The 27,345-nt window shown below is 44.9% G+C and overlaps 2 protein-coding genes across 5 annotated transcripts; one reads left to right on the forward strand and one right to left on the reverse strand.

Moving 5' to 3' along the window:
• The first annotated feature begins 2,058 nt into the window (after positions 1-2,058).
• nr2f6a (nuclear receptor subfamily 2, group F, member 6a) lies at positions 2,059-10,675 on the forward strand. Of its 3 annotated transcripts, none has more exons than XM_013133009.3 (6): positions 2,059-2,881; positions 3,188-3,360; positions 3,527-3,960; positions 5,061-5,155; positions 7,047-7,634; positions 8,673-10,675. In XM_013133009.3, exons 3-6 carry the CDS (start codon positions 3,692-3,694, stop codon positions 8,945-8,947), a joined length of 1,227 nt encoding a protein of 408 aa, XP_012988463.2. In that variant the 5' UTR covers positions 2,059-2,881; positions 3,188-3,360; positions 3,527-3,691; the 3' UTR covers positions 8,948-10,675. The 3 variants fall into 3 exon arrangements, with proteins under 3 accessions (XP_012988463.2, XP_012988462.2, XP_010892352.2); XM_013133008.3 differs by having other exon boundaries at positions 2,059-2,358; XM_010894050.3 differs by having other exon boundaries at positions 2,059-2,358; positions 7,050-7,634.
• Positions 10,676-10,735: 60 nt separating this feature from the next.
• zgc:154006 (Occludin_ELL domain-containing protein) lies at positions 10,736-27,314 on the reverse strand. Of its 2 annotated transcripts, none has more exons than XM_010894073.3 (8): positions 27,141-27,314; positions 24,116-24,881; positions 23,759-23,920; positions 15,136-15,290; positions 13,529-13,753; positions 13,111-13,282; positions 12,661-12,702; positions 10,736-12,429 (listed from the first exon to the last, which is right to left on the reverse strand). In XM_010894073.3, the coding sequence occupies exons 2-8, from the start codon at positions 24,860-24,862 to the stop codon at positions 12,328-12,330; spliced, it is 1,605 nt and encodes a 534-aa protein (XP_010892375.2). In that variant the 5' UTR covers positions 24,863-24,881; positions 27,141-27,314; the 3' UTR covers positions 10,736-12,327. The 2 variants fall into 2 exon arrangements, with proteins under 2 accessions (XP_010892375.2, XP_010892365.2); XM_010894063.3 differs by having other exon boundaries at positions 13,505-13,753.
• Between the last annotated feature and the right edge of the window lie 31 nt (positions 27,315-27,345).

The following is a 27,345-nucleotide window of genomic DNA, read 5'->3' on the forward strand; positions in this document are numbered from 1 at the left end:
CAGGCAGTAATGCGTTGGTGACTAATATCAGCTTGCACTTTTGTATTTAGATACAAGTTTTACTATACTGTACACGTTGGGACCAGAAATCCCCAGAAAGATATTGAAACCTGACAATCGGTTCCCACAAGGTTTTTGTAGGGGGTTCCCACAAGGCAAAAAGGCTATTCTGGCTTAATAGTTTAGAGTAGTATTGTGAGGTCATACCTCCTGCGTTTATATTATTGAGGTTGAGGTTAGGGTTAGGATAACAGTTTTAGGGCTTTCTGGTCCCCACATGGACAGAAAAACAAACAAGGTTGTGTGTGTGGTGTTTGCACCTGGCTGTTGACTCATTGTCAACTGAGCTCGGCAGGCGTCGTTTGCGTCTGACCTCCCACAAGAGCCACCACATTCCTGACGGGCAGTTCAAAGGCCAAGGCACATCATCCTGCACGCACACAAACACACATACCCTAACAGTGTTGAACCAATGCAAACGTTTGAGACATCAAACTAAAGGTGAACATGCATCTCTTCGGGGTTGGTTTCTCGATCTCTAGCAGCTGTATGGGTGTAACGTTGTGAGTGGGAGCCATGTAAGTTACGTGCCGTGTAATGTGACTGTTGAACAAGCACTCTTAGGAATGTGCCAAACCCCTGCTACAGTGGCAGTCGGTCAGCGGCGCCTGTTGGCATGGCAACCAGCCGCTGTGGAAATCCAGGAGGAGTCATGGGTTCAAACGGTTTTAGCTAAAGCATCGTTATTTTGCAACGCAATTCGTGTATCTGCGTGTTTTTTGTGGAGGAGGGAGTATGTGGGTGCATGGGAAGAGTCAGCTTAGACTGCTAGACCACCCTAGGTCACAGATTTTGAAAACACACACACGCCCACACACACAAGGACTCTATTTGGGGAGGCTCCTCTTGACCAACAATAGAGGTCAGTCCACAGACACATTGACTTTATTGAAGGAACTTTCCTTCAGATTAACACACACCTCTGACGAGCCATTTTAGCCACACAATGCGCTGGACAATACAACGCTGTCCCTCGGACACAGTCAGGGAAAGGGTTTGGGATCGGGAATGTCATTGAATTATCTGTCTTATCTAGGTCTTGACATTCCCTAGACAAGGAAAGAAAGGAAAGTCGGTGTGTTGGGAAAATAGCTTTTTATAGTGACAGAAAAATTATTGTCTCGGTTCAAATCCATTCAATATACTACGACCGATATCATTCATTATATTTTTCATCACTCTTTGCCACGGTTATTCCCACCCCCTTCCCTTTATTTCTTAATACACGATGACCCTGGGCTTAGCAAGGCAAGGGTTGTGAAAGTCTTGGTGACCTTTGGGCTAACCTCAGACACAAATCACCATGTGCTGCACAAAGCGAAAGAGTGGGGGGACAGAGAGTCTTTGTGAAATGGCGACAAATTAAATGTGGCGTTTTCTTCAGCATAATAAGAGGGTTCTTAAGCTGTCTATTCATGGGCTACGAGCGGGATCAAAGCGCAAGCTATCATATGCAGGGCTAATGCAAGACAGGGAAAAGATACACTTCATGTCATTGTTATTATCAAGTCAAACTTTGTAGATTAATCAGTGTTGCGTTATCAGGGGGGATTCATCATACTTTTCAATTATTTTAAAGTCAAGTAGACTGTGGAAACAGAGCAAAGAAACAAATTCTGGTGAAAATCCTAAAGAGGCCACCCAATGTGGCCGGAGACCAGACATAACCACGCTAGCTGATAGGTATCTTGTGTATTTGTCATAGGCCTTAGAGTTGTTTGGCATGGTCCGCGTAAACTCCAGCAGTGTGCTAAGAGTCAGGCCTTCAGGTCGTGCCTCTATACAGGGGGAAAAAACGACGTTATTTTTCTGTTTGTGCGCGCGTGCATGTGTGCGTGCAGCCCAACAGCCCACTCTCTGCTCTTTGACTCCAATGTCCATATAAGGAAGCGGGTGCCATAGCAACCGTAGGGCTTGAATGGCAGTGTCAAATCCCTAACCACACACACATGCCCCTCCCCCTCCCCCTGCCTTGTTCCCCATTGCTTGCTCTCTCTCTCTCGCTTTCTCTCTCCCTCCCTCCCTCTCTCTGGTCTCACAGGCTGAGGAAAACGGAGGGAGAAGGAGAAAACACTACGAAAGAGAGGACAGTCTGTGTGGTTGCTCACAACAGCGAGTCTGTCGAGAGCAAAGCCTTCTTTTTTTTTTTTATTCAATTTGTGGACTGTGGAGCCAAAAGGAGGAGAGAAAGGCCCCATCCCATCCCCCTCGCCTCAGCCACGGGAAGCACCCACACGTTCGGAGCAAAGGGCTAGGCCGCAAGTCGTTTGTGGTCAAGCACTGACAAAAGACCGAAGGGTGAGACTAACGCAAGTTCATTGCCAGCCGCTCCTCTGACTTGAGAGGTGGAAAGAAGGCTTTTTCTACTTCTAATCTCATCTGTGCTGTTTATTTTTGGAGGAACTAAATCAGAGACTGATATAGCAACCACCAGAGAAGATATTGCTAGCTGTAGCATAGCCCTATTCAACAACAAACAAGGAAGAGAAGGGCACTTCCTTGAGCAAAATATCGTTTTGAAGAGAGCTACTGTAACTTGGGGCGGGGGGGGGGGGTAGACTGTCGCGGTCTGGACTCGATAGTCGTTATTTCTGTGCCTTGAGGATATAACTATACACTTAGCTACGAAACATTGTTTTGCTAGTGGTGACCTGGAAGGGAGCTCTTTGTCAACCAGAATGTGGTTGGTGCTCAAAGCAGAGGACTGCTGGAAAAGCGGTCTCTTGCCTCGCACTGTCTGTACCCTGACTCACATTTAACGTGGCAGCAAGGGCGATTTCTCATAAAGACGTTGTGACACTTTATGAATGTACCTCCAACGGTAAGCAAGCATGCAGGTTTGCTGTATTTTTTCTTTTTAATGGCGCCATTGAGGTCATTAAGATTACAGAGATAGCAGGACTACTGTAATGAACACATGAAAGCAAATGGCATGACTGTTTAACAAGGGTGGCCACTGCTTCATTTACATAAGTGTGTTACGGGTTACTGTACTCTAGCAAGGTTATTTTTCACACATTGTTGATAGCAAGGAATGAGAATTATATGCCAAGTGCCCGTCAATGGGTTGAGTTGTTTTTTTAGTATTTTTTTTTTATAGATGTTGATTTATTGTTTTTTGTTTAAGGGTCTTTTTCTTGGCTAAAGCGTGAAGCATTCTACTGAACAGCAAGCTCATCTAAAAGACTGCCATCTGAGCACTTGGGCCAAAGGGGAGAGAGGAAAAAGTAAATAATTGAAACCGGAGAAAGAACAAAATCAGGCCTTGGGGGCCAAACGCATGAAAAAACAAAGTTTAAGGTAAAACATGAAAACTATTTCCAGTTCATAGTGAAGGGGGAGGAGACAGAACAGCTGTTCTATTTAGACAAACATTCCCTACAGCACACTGTTTATAAACACCATTTATATTGTTGCATATATGCAATTAAGGTGTGTATTTTGACTATACCTTGTAATGTTTTAGGTTTCTTTTAAAGACCACAAGGCCAACATAATAAATGAAGACTCGGAACCAATATATGCTGACCTCTGAAGGGAGGACCGAAAAGGGAGCCGAGTGAAGTTCAAACGGCAGCAACCCAAAGCCTGCGGCTGTCTCCCATTCTTCCTCTGGTCTGTTGACCAAGCAATGGCCATGGTGAGCGGGGGCTGGGGAGATCCCAACGGGGGCACCAACGGGCTGGGGGAGAAGGGCTACCTGCGGGGCGAGGAGGAGGACGGTTCGCCCCAGGCCGGGGGCAGCGACATGGAGGCTGGGGACGACGACAAAGGGTGCGTGGTGGACTGTGTGGTGTGCGGGGACAAGTCCAGCGGGAAACACTACGGCGTGTTCACCTGTGAGGGCTGCAAGAGCTTCTTCAAGCGGAGCATCCGCCGCAACCTCAACTACACCTGCAGGTGAGAGGCCGGCACATTGTCGCGCCGGCGGTGTAAACAACCGGTCTTGGAGTTGGATGGACAGTTGTCGGAGAGCTCTAAGCCGTTACTATAGAGCACGGCAGTCTCGCAGGCAGTCTCGCAGGCAGTCTCGCAGGCAGTCTCGCAGGCAGTCTCGCAGGCAGTCTCGCAGGCAGTCTCGCAGGCAGTCTCGCAGGCAGTACCGGCGTAGGTTCTCGCCAAATGCCTGTCGTTGGCGGATGTTTACCATGGACGACAACGGACTGTGGCACAGACGTCTCTGTTGTGTGTCACTGTGTTGTTCCACTGTGTTCTGACCTTTTCTTTTGTGGTGCGATGTTCCTTGATTTTAGTTATTTCTCCTCCCAGGTGATGATGGTGACTATTTTAATATCTTCCCCCCTGCTATCTAGCCATCCTTACATCAGCCATTCTGCCCATATGAAAAATCGATGAGCAGTGATGCAATATTAATGCAATGGATCATCTCAGGAATGACTTGGATTTGGTCCTAAACACGATTGTATGGGTGAATCTCCTGAAACCAGTTTTAGTGTGACTAAACTCACTTTTCCGGGTGTTTTAAGCTTATTTAGTTGTTTCTTTCGTAAGCTATTTATTTTGTGAGGTAGAGGCACCTTGCGAAGATTTTCAAATAAAAATGGTATCCTTAAGATACTGTAACTCGACTTAATGGGAGGGGTTCACTCATTTTGTAGACATGCCAGGTGGTGCTGTTAAAGGCTGTGGTAGTTGGAGCGGTTTAGTGCCAAGCAAGTTACTTTGTCCAGCCAAGTTCTACTCACTTTAGCAAAACATGGTACTAACAGTTGATTGATTCAGAGGTGATTAGCTTGGCCCCTGCAAAGTGCTAAGCAAGTTAGCCTGCTAGCCTTTCCTCCAAGTGTTAGTTGGGCTGTCAGACTTCCAGTTTGGCACGCAGTGATGACGCAAGGTTGACATGCTAGTTGGAACTAAGAAACAGACATTTCTGACCTTCTAGTTTGTTGAAGATATGTCTTTGCGTTAACTAGTTAGCAAGACGGAAATCTGACTATTCTAGTTCCATGTTTCTGATGAGAAATGTTGTTTTTTTTCAGGTCGAATCGAGAGTGCCAGATCGACCAACATCACCGCAACCAGTGCCAGTTCTGCCGCCTGAAGAAGTGCTTTCGCGTAGGCATGCGCAAAGAAGGTACTTATCCTGTCCATACATAGTAGCATATTTTTACGTATATGATAGGGCTGTGAAATGCAATAAAGGGCATTTTTCTCTAGTTCTTGGTTTATACACTCCCAGTACAGGCTTTAAGTCACATAGATGTGAATGTGACCAGCATTAACTGGTGTGTTTATATCCCTTCAAACAAAACCGTTTCAGTTGCATATTGCCACCTGACAAGTTCAAGGAGTTTTTTCTATAATATATATCCGCGACCGCGACCCGGCCCCGGATAAGCGGAAGAAGATGGATGGATGGATGGATGGATGGATGGATGGATGGATATATATATATATATATATATATATTTATTTTTAAACGTTTAGCTGGTAATCGTTGTACAAGTTGTAATGAATACATCATATGTTGTGCTTCAGAGTCCTCTGTAGTCCCCTATGCAGAATATTGTTTTATACAGTTCAATCTGAGTCAATGGTTTATTTCCGCCCCTAAAAACAGACCTGTTTAGTTTACACTTTCACCATTAAATTGTTGTGCGCTTGTTGCATGACTGTCGTGGCCCTAGCACGGCTAAGCTCGCTACGCGTACCGGCGTGATGCAGTGTGATTTGTCATTCAATCTAGCGCCTGCCTGAGCAAGTGAGAGTGCTACTGCATGAGCCACCTGTATGCCCAAAAACCAGTCGTTCACACACACACACACACACACATCAGTCTACACCTGTCGGCTATTGTCCAGGCCCAGAGTAATATAACCCTGCACGGTTGGTTGTTTTTAGGGGGCGGCAGATAGCTTAGCGGTTAGAGCATCTGACCAGTAATGTAAAGGTTAAGCCTGTCCTCCTGCTTCTGTCGTTCTGTCCTTACGCTCAACCATTAACCCTCAATTGCCCTGTATGAGAGTGATGGATTGATTCTATATTTGGAAATAGTAATTGAGCAGACCCTTTTATCCAGCGTGATAGATTGTGATGTAAACGGTTTTAATATAAATATTGCATTGCATCTCTTGTGATTTGTTATACTGTTGGTCTGGTTGTATCATGTCGTCTTACACTAGCGTATTGAATCCCTGTACTAACACATTATCCCCTGACATGAGGCTTTATTAGAAGATGAACCGGCTGTGCCCGGGAGCTCAAAGTGATAGACGTTGTCGCCCACGGTGATTCGGCTGGGCTGTTGCACAAAGCAGAGTGGAACCGTGAATGCTGCCTCCTCTGTCTAACAGTGATGCCTTGAGTTACCTGTTCCCAACGTAGGAGCATGTTAGAGGAACTTCCATTTCCCTCTCAAGGTCAAATTACTCACCCAAATGGCTTGATATGTTAACAATGGCTCCGAGGATCCTAGCAGTGTTTGATATGGCCACGCTCCAGTTAATCCTAACAAAGAGACAAAATTATTTCCTTTTAATTTGAAAGCAATAAATCTGAAAACAAAGGCAATATTGTCATCTTTGATCCCCAGTTTTGGTAATACAAATCTTTACATAGAAAAAGATTAACTCTGCCAGCGGAGAATTAATCTTCATGGAAATTAAATTTTAATGGAGATTTTGCCTGTCTTTGTTTTATTCGGTGCGATAGCCTTCACTGTGAGGATTCTGAAAGTTTGAGCCCTCTGTCTCACCCTCTCTGACTAAGGACCCTGTCTTCACCCCATTGTGCCCTCTTTTTAATCTGGAATTATAATCTGGAATTAGATGGCCCTAATCTGGTCACGACGTCTGTTTATAATCTGCCGAGACCTCCTCCTGCCAGAGAGCATGCCAGACTCATTTTCAACTTCTGCCCCTGCCAACCCCAAATCCTAACCCCCCCCCCCCACCCCCCCCGTGTCCCTGCCACCTATTCCCCCCGACCCCCCCCCCTCCCCCTTTGTGCCCCCATCCCCACCCCAGCAGTTCAGCGCGGGCGCATCCCCCCCTCACACTCCAGCCTGAGCCCCACGGGCACCCCGGTGGGGGGCGTCGGCGGGGCGGAGTTCTACAACAACAGCAGCGGTGGCAACAACAACGGCGGTCAGCCGGTTTCGGAGCTCATCTCCCAGCTGCTGCGGGCCGAGCCCTACCCGAGCAGCCGCTACGGTCACCAGTACGGCCAGCAAGGCCAGGCGGCCGGCGCGGGCTCCGCCGTCATGGGCATTGACAACATCTGCGAGCTGGCCGCCAGGCTGCTGTTCAGCACCATCGAGTGGGCCCGGAACATCCCCTACTTCCCGGAGCTGCCCGTGTCGGAGCAGGTGGCTCTACTCCGGCTGAGCTGGAGCGAGCTGTTCATCCTGAATGCGGCCCAGTCCGCCCTACCCCTCCACATGGCCCCGCTGCTGGCCGCCGCCGGCTTCCACTCGTCGCCCATGTCCGCCGAGCGGGTGGTGTCCTTCATGGACCAGGTGAGGGTGTTCCAGGACCAGGTGGACAAGCTGACCCGGCTCCAGGTGGACTCGGCCGAGTACAGCTGCCTCAAGGCCATCGCCCTCTTCTCACCAGGTGAGCCCGTGTGGTCTGTTGGAGTGCGGGTGTGTGTTAAAACGTCTTCAGCGTGGATCTTGGACTTCTGTTTCATGGGGTTGACCTGCTACGTGCCGTGGCTGAAGCGCGGGCCGACGTACAAAGTGTGAACTCGAACGCGACGACCTTCACGCTGATACACGTTGCGTCGTTTTACCTACCCATCTGAAGGGAAACCGTATCTAACCAGGCACCTGTTGACTAAACTATGACAGCCCTGGTATACTGGTAGATTTGAGGTGTGGCACCCCCTAATGGCACAGCAAGGCATGTGCAGAGGACAGATCTTTCGTAGCAGTGTTGTCTTCAGTGGGTAATGTCATTTTTAAGTTTACCATTATTTAACCAGGCAAGTTGATTCAGAACCAATTCTTTCGGCAGTGACCCGGGTATGAATGTTATGGGGGAGGAGCATTTAGGGTGAACTGCCTTTCTCAGGGACAGAAGGACACGGCCTTCGCCTTCGGAGTTGCGGGTTTAGTTCCTTTCGGACGACCAACAGGCCACCTTGCGTCTCTTAAGGTCTGCCTGACGACTCGTCCTAAAACATGGACGCTGCTCGGTATCGATGGAGTCACACATTCAGTCAAACTGCCGCCTTAGAACGGCATTGTGGTGGGTTTCATGTTAAGCCGGCTCCAGTCCAACAGTTTCTGAGACCAATCAAAGTAGTGATGTGGTCACTTTCTAGAGGATATCATGCTGGAAAGCAGCTAGACCCATTTTGGGAAAGAAATGCTGATGGCCATGGTGTCCAGTTGGGCAATGTGCATCTGCATATAATGTATTTACGTTGCATGATCTACAACATTTGATCTACGTGACCTATAAAGTTTAGAGTATATCAACAAAACATACAGACGATGCCGTTTATACAACACGGAAAGGACAAACAACCTTGTTAATCGTCGGTTACAGTCTTGTGTGTGTGTGTGTGTGTGTGTGTGTGTGTGTGTGTGTGTTGGAGCCAGCCAAATGCAGCCATGTCCACTGACATGCTATCGCCCTCCCCCACAGATGCGTGCGGGCTGACCGACCCGGTCCACGTGGAGTCCCTGCAGGAGAAGGCCCAGGTGGCTCTGACGGAGTACGAGCGGATGCAGTACCCGGGCCAGCCGCAGCGCTTCGGCCGCCTGCTCCTCCGCCTGCCCGCCCTGCGCGCCGTGCCCGCCAACCTCATCTCCCAGCTCTTCTTCATGCGCCTGGTGGGCAAGACGCCGATCGAAACGCTCATCCGCGACATGCAGCTGTCCGGAAGCTCCATCAGCTGGCCCTACGTCCCCGGGCAGTAACCCGACCCCCGACGCCAGCGACAGGTTCCTCTGACTCATCCCGATCCATCTGTGTGATCCATGACTGGCGCCAGCTGGACGTCATGCGTACTGTACTCGTCTCCGTGGGCGGAGCTGTTCTCCGTGCCAGCCCGGTGCCAGCTGGGTTTTGGAGCCAGGACACCTACCACGCCCTGTCGTGGCAACTGGAGCCAGCCTGGCCATCTGCATGCCATAGGGATTACTTTACATACGTACAACACTGTCACGCCAGTTGAGGTCACTGGAACCATTTCTCATTTCCCACGTCTCCTCTGCGGTTTCGATACCATGACTTTCAACACCCACAAGGACAGATGGTCGGCTATTAAAAAAAAAAGCTGTGTTACGGAACTGTACTCAGTTGTTGTTGTTTTGGGCCTTTTGCTGAGGGGTCGTCACCTAACTTAGAGGGGTCTTTAGTTAACGTACAGCAAGTGGGAGGACGAAAGGTGTTAAGGGCTGAAATGGAACTAGACCAATGATTCCACCGAAATCTTAAATCGTCCACAAACATTTCACCACTTCAGAGGTTATGAATTTTATGTGTTGGAGTAGATCAGCCAGGGAGCTCAATTAGCAAGGCATATGGACTGACTCCTGACTACTATTTAGGGTGCACTTGAGTTGGGCAAAATTTTATACAGCTACAGTTACATATCTATGGATTGATACCTCACAAGACAACCGAATGCTATGGACTGGACTTCTTAAGGCAACCGCTCTCTCATTGGACGGTTGTTTACCGCAAACCGCCTTCTTTTCAGCGACTGCCTTCCCCGCATTCAGTATGAATGATCTCAAAGATCGATGTTGCTTTTTAAATATGGTCTGGTATTTCCACAAAACGGAAGACGTGTGCAGTCGAAGCGTGTGACGGGCTGATTGTTAAAATGGCTGTTTTCAAGTGACAAAAAAAAAAGTATGTAATCACAAAGGTTGTGGCCAAATGGTTCACCTATTATATGACAATGCTGAAAACAAAAAGCAGTTGGTATTTTTTTTAATGCCAAGAAATCACATTGAAGTCATTCTACATGACACGCTATAAGGAGTGTATATACCGTAAATGTGGAGAACCAAAGGCTTTTAAATGTTTTCATTTTTCCTGGTCAGGTTGACCTGCTGCATGTCACTATTTTGTTTTTGAACTGTTTAAAGCTGTACAAGGTGTTTCATCTTTGCGAAATGGGATTGTAAAGTAAAACAAATTTTATACGTTGACTTCACAGGGGTTCTTTTCAAACATTTACATTTTATGAGAAAATACCTCTACCATCCCTTGAGATGTGTCAAAAAGATGGCGGTGAAAAAGACACTATGCTGGTGCAGAACCAAAGGCTTCTCCAGAGCCGGTTGTGTTCTGAACAATACATCCCAGTTACTCACAGCACAACACTTAGGTTATATGGGAGTTTATTATCATGGCTGCCTGGAGTTGGGTTTGCGCTTAGATGATATGATGCAAAAACATCACACTACCTGTGAGTAACAGAATAGGTCCAATATCCTAGCCGTGACTAGGAATTACCTCATGCCCAGGCCTTCAAAAGATGGTAAATTGTTCTATCTCACACACCATGCCATCAAGAAGATTTACAAAAAGATACATGTACTATTGTTAATGTTTAAATGTTTTCCTGTGTTGCCAAGTTCAGTTTTGGAATTTTATGTGTTTGAAAGCATTATTAAAACGCCAAAATTACAGCATTTGGATTGCTACTGTCATGAGTTGTCAGGTAATACCTGGCGAGAAACATCCCCTACAAACTATAGCACGTGTAAGCTCACGTCACACCTAGGTTTGAATGCCATCTTGTTCTATAGCTCAAAATGTTGGATGTATAGACTGTCGGCAGCACTGTTATTTAGTGTCTGATTGCTGGATTGGCAGTTTGGGGGCTTAGGTTCATGGTTCGCCGCCCTAAAACAATGCATAAATCCATAGGAACATCTGTTGTATGACAAAGTACCACGAACATATTTCTACCGAAATCTAACTTGTAAATTCTGTTTCCTACATCGCAATACTGGTTGCGACGGTACGCCGCCGCTAAATCGCCTTATTCAAGTCTGTTTTACGTTGGTATTCACGTTAAATATATTTCGTAGTACGGAGCAACCTAGGTTTGATCTGCGTAGTTATTAAATGACGTATAAATATGCGGTTTGTTATTGAACGATACAAGATACCTTAAAGCAGCACCGTATGGCAATCTAGCTCGTCCTAGCTAGTTTTACAGACTAGTTTGCTGCGGTATTTTTCCATGAAGAGGACGACTAAGTAAAAAATAAAAAGCTATCGACGATGTATTTAAACCACACAGTGGCAGGAAAAAAATAATGAAATGCTGCAAGTAGAGAACTGTATGATTAATTTACTGTGCGAGATTAGATTTACCCCAGAATATCTGCGTGTTTCTTGGGTGTTTACTGTACATTATTTGGTCCACATGCTTGGTGGTTTTGGGTTTAATTTCATCTGCAACCGCTAGCGAAAATGTCAGATCGCTACTGTATGCTTCAAGCTAGCGAGTAGGAAGGAGGATAGGAATGTGTTAAAAGAACACGTGCTATTTTAGCTCCGTTTTCATGGTAACCCTCTGACCCTTAAAGGGGCAGCTAAAACATTAATCTCACCTGGAGTATTTATTTTAGACTCAGATCATAAAATGTTTGTGACATTTTGATAAAATCTCGCATTACTTGTTACTTGGAATGCATTGGGGAAAGCATACACGCCCCTCCCCCCAACAACATCTCGCTACAATGGAAGTGAAAGTTTTTGAGTCAAGCTTTTATTGCTGTACAAACCATAAAATGAAGAAAATAAACGTCCATTGACTCGGGGGACAATCGGTCCCACTAACATAAAATCCTTTAGGAAACAGTGAAAAGGCGTTGCATCGCCATATTGAAACAATTATAATTTATATTTCCTTACTATCAGTTATACCCTAATTGTTATGCTTCACTAAAACACTCAAGCTGGAACAATCAGAAGCAAAATAACATGCATAAATTAAGCTATAAGACATAACTTAAAATATTATATTGTTGGATACTAATAAGTAACAAATGTCTCAATGTCGGCCTGCAATATATTACCCATGTGTTTGTGTAATCCGTATTTTCCCACTGTAAATAATTCCTGATAAGAGCATTGAAAATGCCCCCGAAAAAGTATATACAAAAATGTTGCTTGTTTTTTCTTAGATCAAAAAGTGATTCCACCAACACTGAGACAATAGTTCCTGTGTTTACATTCTTAACCTGTTGTAGGCATGCTGTGCCTATTCAGACTGGATAGGTACCATAGCCATATGGCATGGTTATTGATGCTATGACCGTTGCTGAATGATCTAACAAAGGCTATTGTCATAGTTTTTCACCAGGTGCTTGATGTGAAATAGTTTCTGTCTCAGCTCCTTGCTCTGCTGCTGCTTTTCCTGATAGCTTGGGCTCTGTGGAGGAGAAATGCCACATTAGAAATATTTAACCATGACAAACAACCAAGCCCTCTAGATAAAGTCAGTGAATTATATGAATCCACAATATAAAAATTATATTTACAAATGACCGAACTGATACCTCAGAGAAGAAAATCAATGTTCCTAAAATAAATGGTGAAAGGAGTGCTAATTCGGTGACTAATAGTAACCTGAGTTAGGCCCCCCGGGGCCCTTTTCACTCACCCGCTTAAGGTCCTTTAGATGATTATATTCATCCGCCACGCCCTGAGATATAGAGAATCATGTGACTACTCAGTTACAGACTGTGGATAGGTTCCATCTAATGGCCAAAGGATGTTTGTGCAAATATAAATGAAATTTTGCTGCTGTTATGTTGATAACTAATTATATTTTCTTGCCTAAAAACTGTTGCATTAAATTACAATGGAAAATAGTGCCCAATCTGTAGTTGGTACTTGCTGTGTTCAAACGACAGCTGGCAGATACAGTGCTGATGACCTAATTTATAACAGCGGATAAGAGCCTAGGGGTTTAGGGCAGTGATTTAAGGGTTGCTGGTTTAAATCCCAAAGCCAAATGCCATGGCTACTGCTTGTTATTCCAATTTCAGTGCAACTGTCGTAACAGGGACATGACCAGAGAACCTAACAGCAGATGCTTTTTCATGCCCACCTGATACGTCGCTGAGCCTTCTGCCAGGCTGTCCAGCTCTCGGCTCAGCTTGTGAATCTGGTCGCTGATGTCATCCATCTCGGCACACAGACTCTTGTAGGTTGCCAGGTCCGAGTCAAACTCCCTCTTGTACTGTCGCCGCTGCCTATCTGATGATATCTCGGGGTACATTCTGAAGAGACATTACACGGGAGCAAACACATGGTCAGTGCTGTGGTCTTGTCTACTGCCAGCTTTACACGCAGATGTAGATAGTCTTGAACCAACAACATTTATTTTATCCTCTGATTTCCCTCGTCTCACAGGCTTAATGAACGACATACAAAGCTGGCTATGTAAGACAACATAAAATGTAGATATTGGATTTGGACTGTTTTGATCTGTGCCCACCCACCTTCCCATCGAACTAACGGCCCACCTGTGTAGACGGTAACTTCGGTCCCGGTCCATTTCGTTGCCAGTGTCACCGCCTGTGGTGTAGCCAGTCTCACACTGAGACTCCTGAGAACAGGGGACAGGGTCCCATTCCCTCTTCATGTGACCGGGGGTCTTCAGGCTCTCGGCCTCCATAGAGGGACTGTGGCTGCCCCTGGTGTCATGGCGCAGGACCCCAGGCATGTGCCCGTTGGTGTTGCCGTAGCAACTGGAGGTAATATCCAACTGTCAGCAAAGCTAATTTCACTTCTATTCATTAGCTGACGGTGGTGTTACAGAACCCTCTTTGATAAGGATAATTATTTCCCTATGTTGACCACAAAGCCCAGCAGGGTGGTCTGGGGTCGAAAACCCTACCCCAAGTACATTCATATCACTGTAGCATGGCTTTGAATACAGCCCACTGCCATTTTAAACACACATCTCCTCTCTCCTCTTTCAATGAAATGGACACAAATGCTTAAATAATGTGGAACGTGGCAAGTTGATAACCACCAAGCAGACAAAATCTTATTTTGATGCATTCATTTCGAAACAGATATATTAATTGGTTTCTTAGTTTTTAGGGTTTGAAAGGGTTTTTTCTGGTAATATAACTTACCAGTATGTATCATGGCTGTTTACGCTTACAAAGTATCTTTGGGTTGAGACATTTTACTCTGGTTCCAGACTATTAAGCCAGGCAAAAGACTATTCACTGTTGGTCAAAGCTATTTAGTATTTACTAAGGTCCCCATTATCTTCTACCTAGGCAGTGGCTACTCTTGTTGAGTTCCACAACCACAACAGTGGATTTAATCAAGACTTTCTCCTCTAGATTCAAGGCAATGAGAACTCACTCTCGGCAGAGGTTATTCCTTGGTCTGAGACTGTCCACTCAGGGTTTCTGTTGATATCCTACTCTCAGCCAAGACTATCTTGAACAGACTGTCAAGCTGGAATGTAATTATAATAATTGTATACTGCAAATGAACCACAACTAAGCCATATAGATCTATAACTTTCTTACAAGTACATAGTCTCTATTCTAATAACATTTTTAGTAAAATTGCTTGAAAATATTGTGTTGTTTCAGCTCAGTTTTAGCCAAATGTCTTGCAATTATATATCCAACCCCATCATGTAACCAACAGTGATGTTATCAAATAACCATGTTTCATTTTTAACAGGGGCTATGACAAATCTGTCAGAAATTGTTGCATGCGGATTAAAAATAATATATATGAAGAATGTATGATATAAAAATGCATCATAAATGCATCACACAAATATTTGATCATAAGGCAATTACTGTGTACGATCTTCTGTGTAGAGAAGAACATCGTTTATGCTTATTCTCCCTGTCTAGTTTAGTGCCTGGTTCTTTTTGTTGCAAAGATTATATAAGAGCTCCTCATTACAACCACATTTAGTGGCTCCTGAAGATATTCATATAGCCATGGCTCTTTGGAGGAAGAGAAAAATAAATAGATGGGTCAAAGACATAAAAAAACAACCTGTTGTTGGTTTCTGCTTTATGGACCTGACTATGCATTGTAGGTCTAAGTCACTCTGATTTCTAGACAATATCAGATCTTACATATAACTCACCCATTGCTGTTGTAGGTTCCTTCACTGTAAATGCTGACTGTTCCAGGCCTGTCTGATGTAACACTGTTCTCTGTCCGGAGACCAGGGACGGGTTTCTCTGAGAGGACCACAGTGGAGGCGTGTCGGGTGTTCTGTCCCGCTACAACATAATCCACCTGAAAGTACATAACATTGGTAATATTTTAAGTATTTCATACAAATCGTTTTTTTGCTACCTCCAAATGCAGTGCTGTGTTTTTCAACTAGAAGGCTGCAAAACAAAAGTTTCAGAAGACCCTCAAGAATCCACTGGAGAAACGTTCCTCGTCCAACTTGAGAGACCTTGAGAGGATCTGCGGAGAAGAATGGGAGGAATTTCCCAAATACATGTCTGCCAATCATGTAGCGTGGTACCCAAGAAGACTGAAGGCTGTAATTGCTGCCAAAGGTGCTTCATCACCTTTACTGAGTAAATGAGTAAGAATGCCTATGTAAAAAATCTGATAGTGTGCCAAGATAGGGGCCTAAAGTGTGCCAAGAAAACATCCCCCACACCATTACACCACCAGCACCAGCCTGCACAGTGGTAACAAGGCATGATGGATCCATGTTCTCATTCTGTTCACGCCAAATTCTGACACTACCATCTGAATGTCTCAACAGAAATCGAGACTCATCAGACCAGGCAACATTCTTCTAGTCTTCAACTGTCCAATTTTGGTGAGCTTGTGCAAATTGTAGCCTCTTTTTCCTATTTGTAGTGGAGATGAGTGGTACCCGGTGGGGTCTTCTGCTGTTGTAGCCCATCCGCCTCAAGGTTGTGCGTGTTGTGGCTTCACAAATGCTTTGCTGCATACCTCGGTTGTAACGAGTGGTTATTTCAGTCAAAGTTGCTCTTCTATCAGCTTGAATCAGTCGGCCCATTCTCCTCTGACCTCTAGCATCAACAAGGCATTTTCGCCCACAGGACTGCCGCATACTGGATGTTTTTCCCTTTTCACACCATTCTTTGTAAACCCTAGAAATGGTTGTGCGTGAAAATCCCAGTAACTGAGCAGATTGTGAAATACTCAGACCGGCCCGTCTGGCAACAACAACCATGCCACGCTCAACATTGCTTAAATCACCTTTCTTTCCCATTCTGACATTCAATTTGGAGTTCAGGAGATTGTCTTGACCAGGACCACACCCCTAAATGCACTGAAGCAACTGCCATGTGATTGGTTTATTAGATAATTGCATTAATGAGAAATTGAACAAGTGTTCCTAATAATCCTTTAGGTGAGTGTATATATGTTTTTAGTCAACATTTGCCAGAATTACCAAAATGTTTTTTGCTTGGCCTTTATGTATTATTATGTGTAGATTGATCAGGGGAAAAAAACGTAGTTCTATTTCAGAACCTAACAAAATGTAGAATAAGTGAAGGGGTCTGAATACTTCCCGAAACCACTTTATTTCTTCAGTGATTTCAGTCATGCTGCTGTATCTGCAATGTTGGTTTGAAATACCAACTTACCTCATTAATATTGTAAACAGACTGGAGTGTGGCAGCCCTATTTACAGCCTCAGTAGCAAATTGAGACACAAGTCAACCAAAATTCAGGTTAGGCGGCAGGGTGAGACATTTAGCTTCACGCCGTGATGTGAAAGCTACCTGTTGTTGTCCTCCTCAGTACATCCTGTTAAGGACATTGACAGTAGTAATTCTGAAGATTTTAAAAAATCTGCTAATTTCCAAAACAAAATAAAATCACCAACCTTTGAGCCTTTGAGCATGTACAACTGCTTATAGCAAGTTTCCAAAGAAGCACTTTCTATAATGCTGAATAAGCTGTTTTCACCAGTCGTTTTGTAGTTCATGAGATTAATTGGGCCAATTCCTCTGTGCACAGAGCTTCTGGAACCACACACATTGTTTTCCAACCTTGCTGTTGCTTTCTGCTCCTGATGATGCAGGAAAACACTCTCTCCTGCGTCACTCACACAGCCCTTTCATCCATGCGGAAAGCAGTTCAGGGGATTTCCAAGCCAGGTTTCTGCGGCTCGCCTACCCCTGAGTGCTTGTGAGTGTGCTTTTCCTTCTACAAATAGGAAGAGATAAAACCTGCCAGGCAAGACACTGATCATCCAAGACACCTGAAGGAAGGGACTTTTTGGCCCGTGTTTGATGAATTTGGGAGGCCTTTTCATTTTTATCCAGCGATTCTCATTAGGACTCAGGCTGTTATAGGACATTCTGTTTGTTTTCATTCAAAAGAGCTTGTGTGTTCAGTGTGTTGTTGAATTGCTGAACAACTGAAAAAACGCTTAGTCCTATGTTGCTTTCATTGGTTTGATCCCAGGGAACACCCAAATGTAAAAATCTATGTTTGTGTAAAGCTTAGCTAACGAGTGGCACAAATATTATCACTTAAAGCTAATGAGCCAGTTTCACATCTCAGTGAGCAGCTCCACCACTTTCTCCAGAGGAGACGGACTCTAAAGGGTGGGCAGTCCTCTTCTGGCAGTTGCCGGGTAAAGATTACAGTAGCATTTGACCTTTTTAGGCCATGTCAATGTTTTTGCATGTTCAGATGGCCAGTGAATCATCGACCAAGGCAGATGGGCTGTGTCTTTAGGCGGAATCCAGATCAGTTGCGCAACCGGGCGGACAAGGACAGGGACGACCAGGCAGGGCTGTGGGCTCTGACCGCAGGAATCATCAGGCAGGGCTTGGGTCCTCATAGTTTTTAACTGGACACCAGACAAATTTGAGAGAGCTTTCCTTGGATCCAAAAAGGGTACCTCAACATATAATTCAGACAGACTTTGGTCACCCGTCACATAATTCAGACCGACTCTAGCACCCCCCCGCCGCCACTTAAACTATTGACACAGAGTGGTCGGAAACACAGCGGCCCCGTCTGAAGATAACCCCTGACAGGGCCAACCAGGCAGGAAGTAACCCCACCCACATTGCCAAGGACCAGACCAAAGGAACACCAATCAGGGAAGGCTGGCTCATATAGGTCACGCCTGTCGATTGAGCTTTTTGGGGCGTCATGGCGCGACACGAGTAAGCCAGTGACTCTGCCCCCACATTGCAATGGAGAGAGAAGAGGCCGCTGGCAAAGACAGCAAGGACGGTTTATCAATCCAGTTCCTTGCCGTTCACCTTCACACCCCTTGGCCAGACTGCACTTCATCATACACACCGCTGAAGAGAACTTCAGACCAAATCCAATAACGCCACATCCACATGCACACCATGGTTACACAACCGTGGAAGACAGCAATGCCTGGAGAAGGACACTGAATGGAAAGAACACTACAAACAGAAGCCTACGCAAACAACAGTGACCAATGCTTTGGTCTCTATGGAGACACTTGGCCACAGTGAGACCGATGAGAGCCACAGGCACCACCATTTAAATCTAACGGAAAACACCACTACAGCTACACGGTAGGGAAAGTCATTCAGATTATGCTAATCGTAAAAGTGTTGCAGACCTGAACAGGCCTCTCATTCAGCCGTGTAACCATGGCTCCTCTGAGAGTGTTGACACGTGACTTGGAACCACACTATAGAACCAAAGCACACGGGGCAGGGCAACCCTGGAGATTCAGTGGCAACTGAAAGAAAAGAAGAATGTGATTCTTTCAGTTGCCACATAAGGTTACAGGGTGGTCTTGTGCGTTGGTTCCCAACCAGAGGTACTAGGACCCCTGGGGGTACTTGGCCAATCCACAGGGGGGCACCTGAGAAAATTCATGAGACCATAGGCTTAGGATTCATTTAATTCCCCCTAAAAGTTTGTGCATTGTCACCAGTTGTGTATGGTTTGCGTATATTTGGCTTTTTCCGGGGGCGGTCGTCATTTTGCGCACATTTATTTATTTTCTAGCTTTCTTTCATTTCACTTATAGTGGGGAGAACAAGTATTTGATACACTGCCGATTTTGCAGGTTGTCCTACTTACAAAGCATGCAGAGGTAATTTTTATCATAGGTACTCTTTAACTGTGAGAGAAGGAATCTAAAACAAAAATCCAGAAAATCACATTGTATGCTTTTTAAATAATTAATTTGCATTTTATTGCATGACATAAGTATTTGATCACCTACCAACCAGTAAGAATTCCGTCTCTCACAGACCTGGTAGTTTTTCTTTAAGAAGTCCTCCTGTTCTCCACTCATTACCTGTATTAACTGCACCTGTTTGAACTCGTTACCTGTCCACACACTCAATCAAACAGACTCCAGCCTCTCCACAATGGCCAAGACCAGAGAGCTGTGTAAGGACATCAGGGATAAAATTGTAGACCTGCACAAGGCTGGGATGGGCTAAAGGACAATATGCAAGCAGCTTGGTGAGAAGGCAACAACTGTTGGACCAATTATTAGAAAATGGAGGAAGTTCAAGATGACAATCAATCTCCCCGGTCTGGGGCTCCATGCAAGATCTCACCTCGTGGGGCATCAATGATCATGAGGAAGGTGAGGGATCAGCCCAGAACTACACGGCAGGACCTGGTCAATGATCTGAAGAGAGCTGGGACCACAGTCTCAAAGAAAACCATTAGTAACACACTACGCCATCATGGATTAAAATTCTGCAGCGCACGCAAGGTCCCCCTGCTCAAGCCAGCACATGTCCAGGCCCATCTGAAGTTTGCCAATGACCATCTGGATGATCCAGAGGAGCAATGGGAGAAGGTCATGTGGTCTGATGAGACAAAAATAGAGCTTTTTGATCTAAACTCCATTCGCCGTGTTTGGAGGAAGAAGAAGGATGAGTACAACCCAAAGAACACCATCCCAATCGTGAAGCGTGGAGGTGGAAACATCATTCTTTGGGGATGCTTTTCTGCAAAGGGGACAGGACGACTGCACCGTATTGAGGGGAGGATGGATGGGGCCATGTATTGCGAGATCTTGGCCAACAACCTCCTTCCCTCAGTAAGAGCATTGAAGATGGGTCGTGGCTGGGTCTTCCAGCATGACAACGACCTGAAACGCACAGCCAGGGCAACTAAGGAGTGGCTCCGTAAGAGGCATCTCAAGGTCCTGGAATGGCCTTGCCAGTCTCCAGACCTGAACCCAATAGAAAATCTTTGGAGGGAGCTGAAAGTCCGTATTGCCCAGCGATAGCCCAGAAAACTGAAGGATCTGGAGAAGGTCTGTATGGAGGAGTGGGCCAAAATCCCTGCTGCAGTGTGTGCATACCTGGTCAAGAACTACAGGAAACGTATGATCTCTGTAATTGCAAACAAAGGTTTCTGTACCAAATATTGAGTTCTGCTTTTCTGATGTATCAAATATTTACGTCATGCAGTAAAATCCTAATTAATTACTTAAAAATCCTACAATGTAATTTTCTGTGACTCACATTTGAAGAGTACCTATGATAAAAATTACAGACCTCTACATGCTTTTTGTAAGTGGGAAAACCTGCAGAATCGGCAGTGTATCAAATACAGTTCTCCCCACTGTACATGTGGATGCTGTGATTGGCCAGAGGATCACACACCTCCCTTTTTCCAAGGCTGATTACCATTCCCCCTTGTTCATTTTAAAGCAGAAGTCTAGAAGTATAGAAGCGCATCACATTTACTGGTAACATTCATATGAGGGGGGCTTCAGGGATACTCTGGGCAGATTAAAATGTAAGTGGTGATACAGTAATGGAAAAGGGTTGGGGACAAATGGCCTAATGGTTAGTTCCCCCGAGCCAGCAAGATTATAATATCTGTTCTTCTATGAGGAAGGTAATTACACACAGGCAAAAAAAAATAGACTTACAAATTTTTTTTTTTGTTCTGTCATTTTATGTTTGGCTCTTTTTGAATTAGAAATTATTTGTAATTGGGTCTGCATCACGCTGTAACCGTGACAGTCATTTTGTGGGTATACAAAAAATATTTAGAATTTTCTTATTACACGAAACATATATTTAAACTCCTTAATTTCTATGTATTTACCTGCAGACTATTATTGCAACCTGTACCAGAATTTAAATGGTTAAACCTGAGATGGCGTCAGCATAGTTTTTGCACCTGAATCAAAGAGGCCAGGGAGTTTGTATTCAGCCGTCCCTGAATGGGGACAGCGCATTGGAAGCATGCCTCTGAAACCATCTGAGGAAGTGGCTTTTCGCCCCAACACACTCCATGATTGTTAGAATATATGTACGCAAGTAAAAACTTAATGGTCCTGTGGAATAAAACCCTGCTTAGGGCAACACTTTTGAATTAATATGGCTTATTTTAATAAAATATTTGTTTACATGGGGCATATTTTATTCATGTAAAAATAATTCTAATCTCGGGCATGATGATTATTTCACCTACCAGACTGGGGTGGTGTTTTCCCATTCACAGGTTGAGCCTAGTCCATGACTGAAATGTCATACCGAGGGAGATTTTCCACTGAGCTTGATTTTTAGTCTTAATCTGTGACCGGAAAACCATGGGTGAATGATTTAGAGGTGTGTGCTGTAGAGGGTTGCCGCAACACAGAGGCAACTTGACACTATAATACATTATACATGACATGTACATTATACATGCTTCCCTGGAAGCCAAGCAGCAATGAGGGTGAACCGAGTTAGGACCACGCAACACAAAGCCACCATATACCGAGGATTTGATACAGACCCCCCTGTGGAGCCATTGACTGCGAATACGTTTCCTAAACGTTTGAGGTCTGTTGCCCGGGATGTAATACATTCTGCCGGATAAAATGGTGCACGTGGGGCCACCGCGGAGTAAATGAACCACTGCTATTCACGCTGGTAGCAGGGTGACGTGCACGGAGCCTATCACTCTGTTAGTGCTCTGGCTTACTCAGTGGGGCAACAGGCTCCCTGTCGGTAATAACTCAACATAATTAACTCTCCAGGCATCCAGACAGGTCACTTATGAAACCGGCTCCTCGGAAGAAGCCATTGCTTCTCTATGCTCCATTACTGGGTAATGGGATCTCAGTGAATTGTCAGTGCATGGGTAATATACTTTTTTAAATAAGGGAATAAGCACACATTTTTCCTCTGTTTTAATTTTTCATGTGGACTTGTGTTTTAAAAGCTTATCGTTGGCTCTTTCAGAGTTGTTTTAGTGATTGCCTAAACACTACCCCAGAAAAGCAAAATGTGTTCATATGGTCGGTGTGTGCCCTCAGCGTGTTTAAACAAACCTGTGCCTGAATTGGCGGAAACCATTTAGTGACCACACATCCGTGAAATGACGAATGCATTAAGTTGGGTCAAAAAACAAACATGGGAGGTTTTATGGGTCCTGACAAAGCCTGTTATCATCCGGCTGGTTAATGATCAGCAGGAGTGAAACCAGGAGTGCCACGGACAAACACCTGATGGCCACTGATAATGGGTACAGCCTCTAAATGTTCACAGTGCATGTGTCGTGGAAACGGACACAAACAATGAAGTCTGTATACTGAAATTGAACCTTTATTAATACAGCAATTGCAGGAAACAGTGTTTGCAGTCTCGTATGCAACACACTGCTTGTTGAATGATGTCCGGACCCTGGCTAAATAGGAGTTACCCAAGCCCCTCCCCCCCTTCCCCAGGACACTAAATTACATTATAAATGATCCTTTCAAGACAGATGGGCTATATACCTACAGAAAAAAGAACAGATACAACCAAGATCTCTTTAACAGATTAACAGAGGGCCCTATGATCTGCTAATGACTTTTACAGATGTGAGCCATAAACAAACGCCAAATTTCTTCTCCCACAATTTCCTCTCCCACACAGGTTTATTCCTCTGACCACAATCTAAAGAGCTGACATCACCTTCAAAGAGCCACTCCAGTCATGTGATCATCTATCTGAAATCTCTTTCAAGCTGAAAAGTCCTACCTTGCAACGCAACCATAGGTAGAGAAGATAAACATAAGACTTAATTATTCTAGCCAATTAAAATTGTTTTCATTTGTGGATATGTCTGATTGGTGGAGTTGTGTCTGAGATAGGGCGAGGTCACATTTAGACACGGTCAGTTTGGATTTTGAGAACAATTTCAAATAGGTGATCATGTGTCCAGAGTGCACCTTTAAAGGCATACTCTAGCATTCTTTTCAACTGATCTCTAAGCTGATTTACTTTATTTTGCTGACTAGGCACCTGAACTGTGTCCTGTGGTGAGGGTAGAGTGAGGTGCTAGCAACAGCAGGTTTACGCGTTCAATTCCCACAGGGGAACAGTACAAAATATTATGACCTTTGCACTCGCTGCTGTTAGTCACTCTGGGTAAGAACGTCCGCTGAAATTCAACGCACCTGGTTTTCGTGGTTGGTTAAAACATGAAGTGTCTGCAGCTCTCCAGTACCAGGATTTCCTGTCTGTGCTGCAGTCCTTGAAGTTTGCAGTTTTTTGAAAGATTTTGCCCAGAACACATCTGTGAATGTGCTGTAGTTCCACCTATTTCTATCTATCTACTAACAATTTCACGGGATGGGACCTTAAGAAAGTGTGTTGTTGAGCGTGTGGTCAAACTGGTGAATTGACTTTGGGGGAGACTACATAAATGGTAAGTACATGGTAATATCAGCCAGTAAAATTATGGATTTGTTTGGGCAAAGTGGTTAAGACAGGACTATTTCATGGTCTTTACCACAAAGTAAACGGTCCACTCACCCAGTTCTGAACGTCATTCCTTTCAGGTGGTCTGAGCAGTGGTCGGTCCCATATCAGGTTGGGTTTGCCGTGGCGCCAGATTTTGCTGCGGGTTTTGTAGGCGTAGTATGCAGCCACACACAGCGCCACCACAACACAGACCCCAAGCACCATGGCCACAGCCTGGAAGACAGGGAATATGAAATGGGTCGCTACAACTACAGACAGTAGACGACAGTATCTACAAACAACTTCTAGCCAAAAACCCATTTCCATTTATCAAAACAGCAATGCAACCGAGAATGCAAAGAAACCCGCCTGCACAGCACGCAGTAGGCAACTATTGAGGTATAGATGTGTATTGAAGCTTGGAGCCACCTCTTCGGGGTCCATGAAGCAGTAGTGTCGGAGGTACTGGTTGTAACCGGGGAATCCCCCGGGGAACCCGGCCCCCACGCTCCCGCTCAGACTGGGGCTTCCCTGGACGTTCCGGCACATCATCAGCACCGGGTTGTACAGTACGCTCTGAGAGCTCTGTGCCGTGGGGTTGACCCCGATCACAAACACAATGTCGATGACACCCTGCAGCACCGCCAGCGCCACGTCGCACACGAACACGCTCAGGTAAAACCTCCGACCCCGCACGGCAGGCGACCGGGAGAAGGTCCCCACGAGAATCCCGAGGGAAACCAGGAAGTTAATGGCCGCCATGGACATCATGGCCGACTTGGCGGAGTACGGCGTCATGTAGGAGCTTGAGTAGCCGTAGCTGCCCCCGTAGTAGCCACCGGTGCCACCGCCGACCCCCACGGACCCCGTTCCGTAGGCCACCATCCCGGCTCCGTGCAGGTCCCAGACCAACGTGGAGGCGACGATGGCAAAAATGAGGAAACACATGAGGACCGTGGCACCCTCCATGGTTTTGACGAGCCCCGGCGCCGAAAACCATTTGTAGAAATGCTGAGGACTCCCTTCTGTGTAGAAGGAGCCCGGGGGAGGTGGAGGGTACAAGTCGACGTTGCTTGCTGGGTACTGCGGGCTCCTGTGGGTGTAGGCTCCATTGGACGCGGCGGAGTAGGGCAGGGCGTAGACGGGCGGGCTGTCATAAAGCCGCGGGTCATGCATGACTTCCGACTGCGGACTCCTGCGAAACAAGAAAACACGTCTCGCGTCACATTAACGCACAGACCAGTGCGTACGTGCGATCCGTCGGCGTTCCCCCGGAACGGAGTGTTCACTTTCGCCTTGTAGCCGGCGACAACGCTCCCTCAGTGAACTGGACCTGAGTAATTCTGCTGTCAGGAGCAGTGGAGTGTTGTGTTTCCCCAGAAGGGCTTCCGCTCTGCTCTCTGCCTCTCAGCGGCTTACCTGTGGTCCAGGTGTCATGTGTCCTATCTACAGGCCTTGTGATTAATATCCAGGTGAACCTGCAATGCTAGCCGTGCACCGACCGATTGCTAATATGCCCTTTAAGGTGGCAGAGAATACTCAACTGCACTTTGCCAATTGGAGAGGAGCAGCGTTTAGTGTACCCTCCAAACGTACGTTCTGAACTTCCTGAAAAAAACCTCCCCAGCACAGTGGTGGCTAGATGCTTGCTTGTTCACCGAACGTCACACCAGGTTGTCATTGACTTATTGACAGAACGTAATCAGTGGGACATACAGTGTGGAAATATCATGAATGGACTTGGGGACTATTGTTTCTTGAACCAGGTTTTTTGTTATAGTAGATTATAGGGCCCTGTGTAACGCAGCTTGGTGCTTACAACACCTGACTTGTGGGTGTGATTTCCTTGGGTTCCAATGTTAAAATGTGTGGATGAGGGCATCTGCTAGGAGACTTCAATGTATAAAAATAGAGATAATAAAGATTAACTTTTTTCCATTCTTTACTTCTATTCAATAAGTTCAGAATACTCAAACATTTTGTGGAAACTGATTACATCAAAATATTTAAGTCAACAAACTTAATTTTGTTAAGTAAGTAATTACTTAAAAATTTAAATTTATTGGAACTTAATAGTTAAGATTATACATTTTTTTATTTCAAGTTCACTGTACATAGAAATTTAGAAGACATGTATTTCCCAATATGCATTGCCCTTTCAAGTGAACTCTAGAGTTACCACCCATGACTGTATTTGTTAATGACAGAGACATGGTTATTGAACACATTTGTTATCTGTTATTATAAAGTTCACTTTATTGACTGTTATGAAATAGTCAACTGTGAATACCTAACATATGCCATAAATCCTTATTTTGAATTGCAACCCACCTAGCTCATGGACTATTTATTTCAAATTTCTTTACTTCTCTTCAAACCTCCAGACCCTAGCAGCCACCCAACTGGACAATTGTTACTTTTTACTCAAAAAGTTTCTGCATGAATTTACTTCAAATCCAAGCTAAAACATTTTCAATTTGACCTTGTGTGTCAATCACGAAATTAGAATTATTGAATATTTTTCAAACTGGAAATAAGTCCAAGGTGGGTAAATATGCACAAGCACACATACATATACACATACACATAAGCACACACACACACACACATACATGTACATACACACACACACACACACACACATGTACATACACACATACACATACACATCTACATCAGGACACCAGAGTTGATTTTCTTTTCACAATGGTTTCCTTTTATTAATCTTAAAAGTATCCCTAAACCCAAAGCTTAACCTCAACATCAATAACCAAACATTTGTGCCTCAACTTGACCTATAGGCCCAAATACCAAACCTTAAATCTAACCACTAATGCCTAACCCTAATTCTGTCTCTAACCACGATTGTAAAGTTTGCCCAAAACCTAAACACTTATAAATATCAAATTAGAAATTTTTTATAAATGTAAACAGTTTGTGGACAATTTTGTCCCGTTTATACAGTTAAGTCAGAAAACACGCACAAACACACACACACACACACACACACACACACACACACACACACACACAACCACCTGCGTTCTATCTCTGATAAGCAGGATACGATAAATAATTCAAGAGCTGAACTGGGCAAACTCATGAAAGGCTGACACATCAAAGCAAGCAAGTTCAAGGCTTCAGTCCCCCAAACACACGATACCGCTATACTTGCTGTCCATTTGTTCAATTATTAATATGAAAAAGAATTATTCCAATTTATAATGAAATATAAAAAAAGGGATTCGCACTACAATAAAAAACACGAATGACTTTCCCAACAAACAGGCGGATGAAGCAAGACGGCAATCATGGAACAGATGTTCGGCTCAAACACAAACTTTTAACTTAGAATTATTACAATTATGTTCATAGATGCTGCTTTAATATCTGTCTTACCAAAACAGCCAATGAAAAACGTTTGTGCCCCTTTTAACTCATAATGTTCACTTACCCTGTAATTGAAGAACGGTCACATTCCCTATTGCAATTGTCTCATTTTGCAAAGTAAAAATTACAGTTGTATTGTAGTTTTGAAAATACAGTAGGCCTCCGTTCAGCATTTGTCTATTTCTCAAGCATGTCCAGAAACTATCAAAACACGACCTCCGGTGTCTGCTCCGATACGCACGCCTGCGCACGTGTATGACGCTCTTCAA

The sequence above is a fragment of the Esox lucius genome, chromosome 3 (genome assembly GCF_011004845.1).
Source record: "Esox lucius isolate fEsoLuc1 chromosome 3, fEsoLuc1.pri, whole genome shotgun sequence".
In the NCBI taxonomy this organism is placed as follows: Eukaryota; Metazoa; Chordata; class Actinopteri; order Esociformes; family Esocidae; genus Esox; species Esox lucius.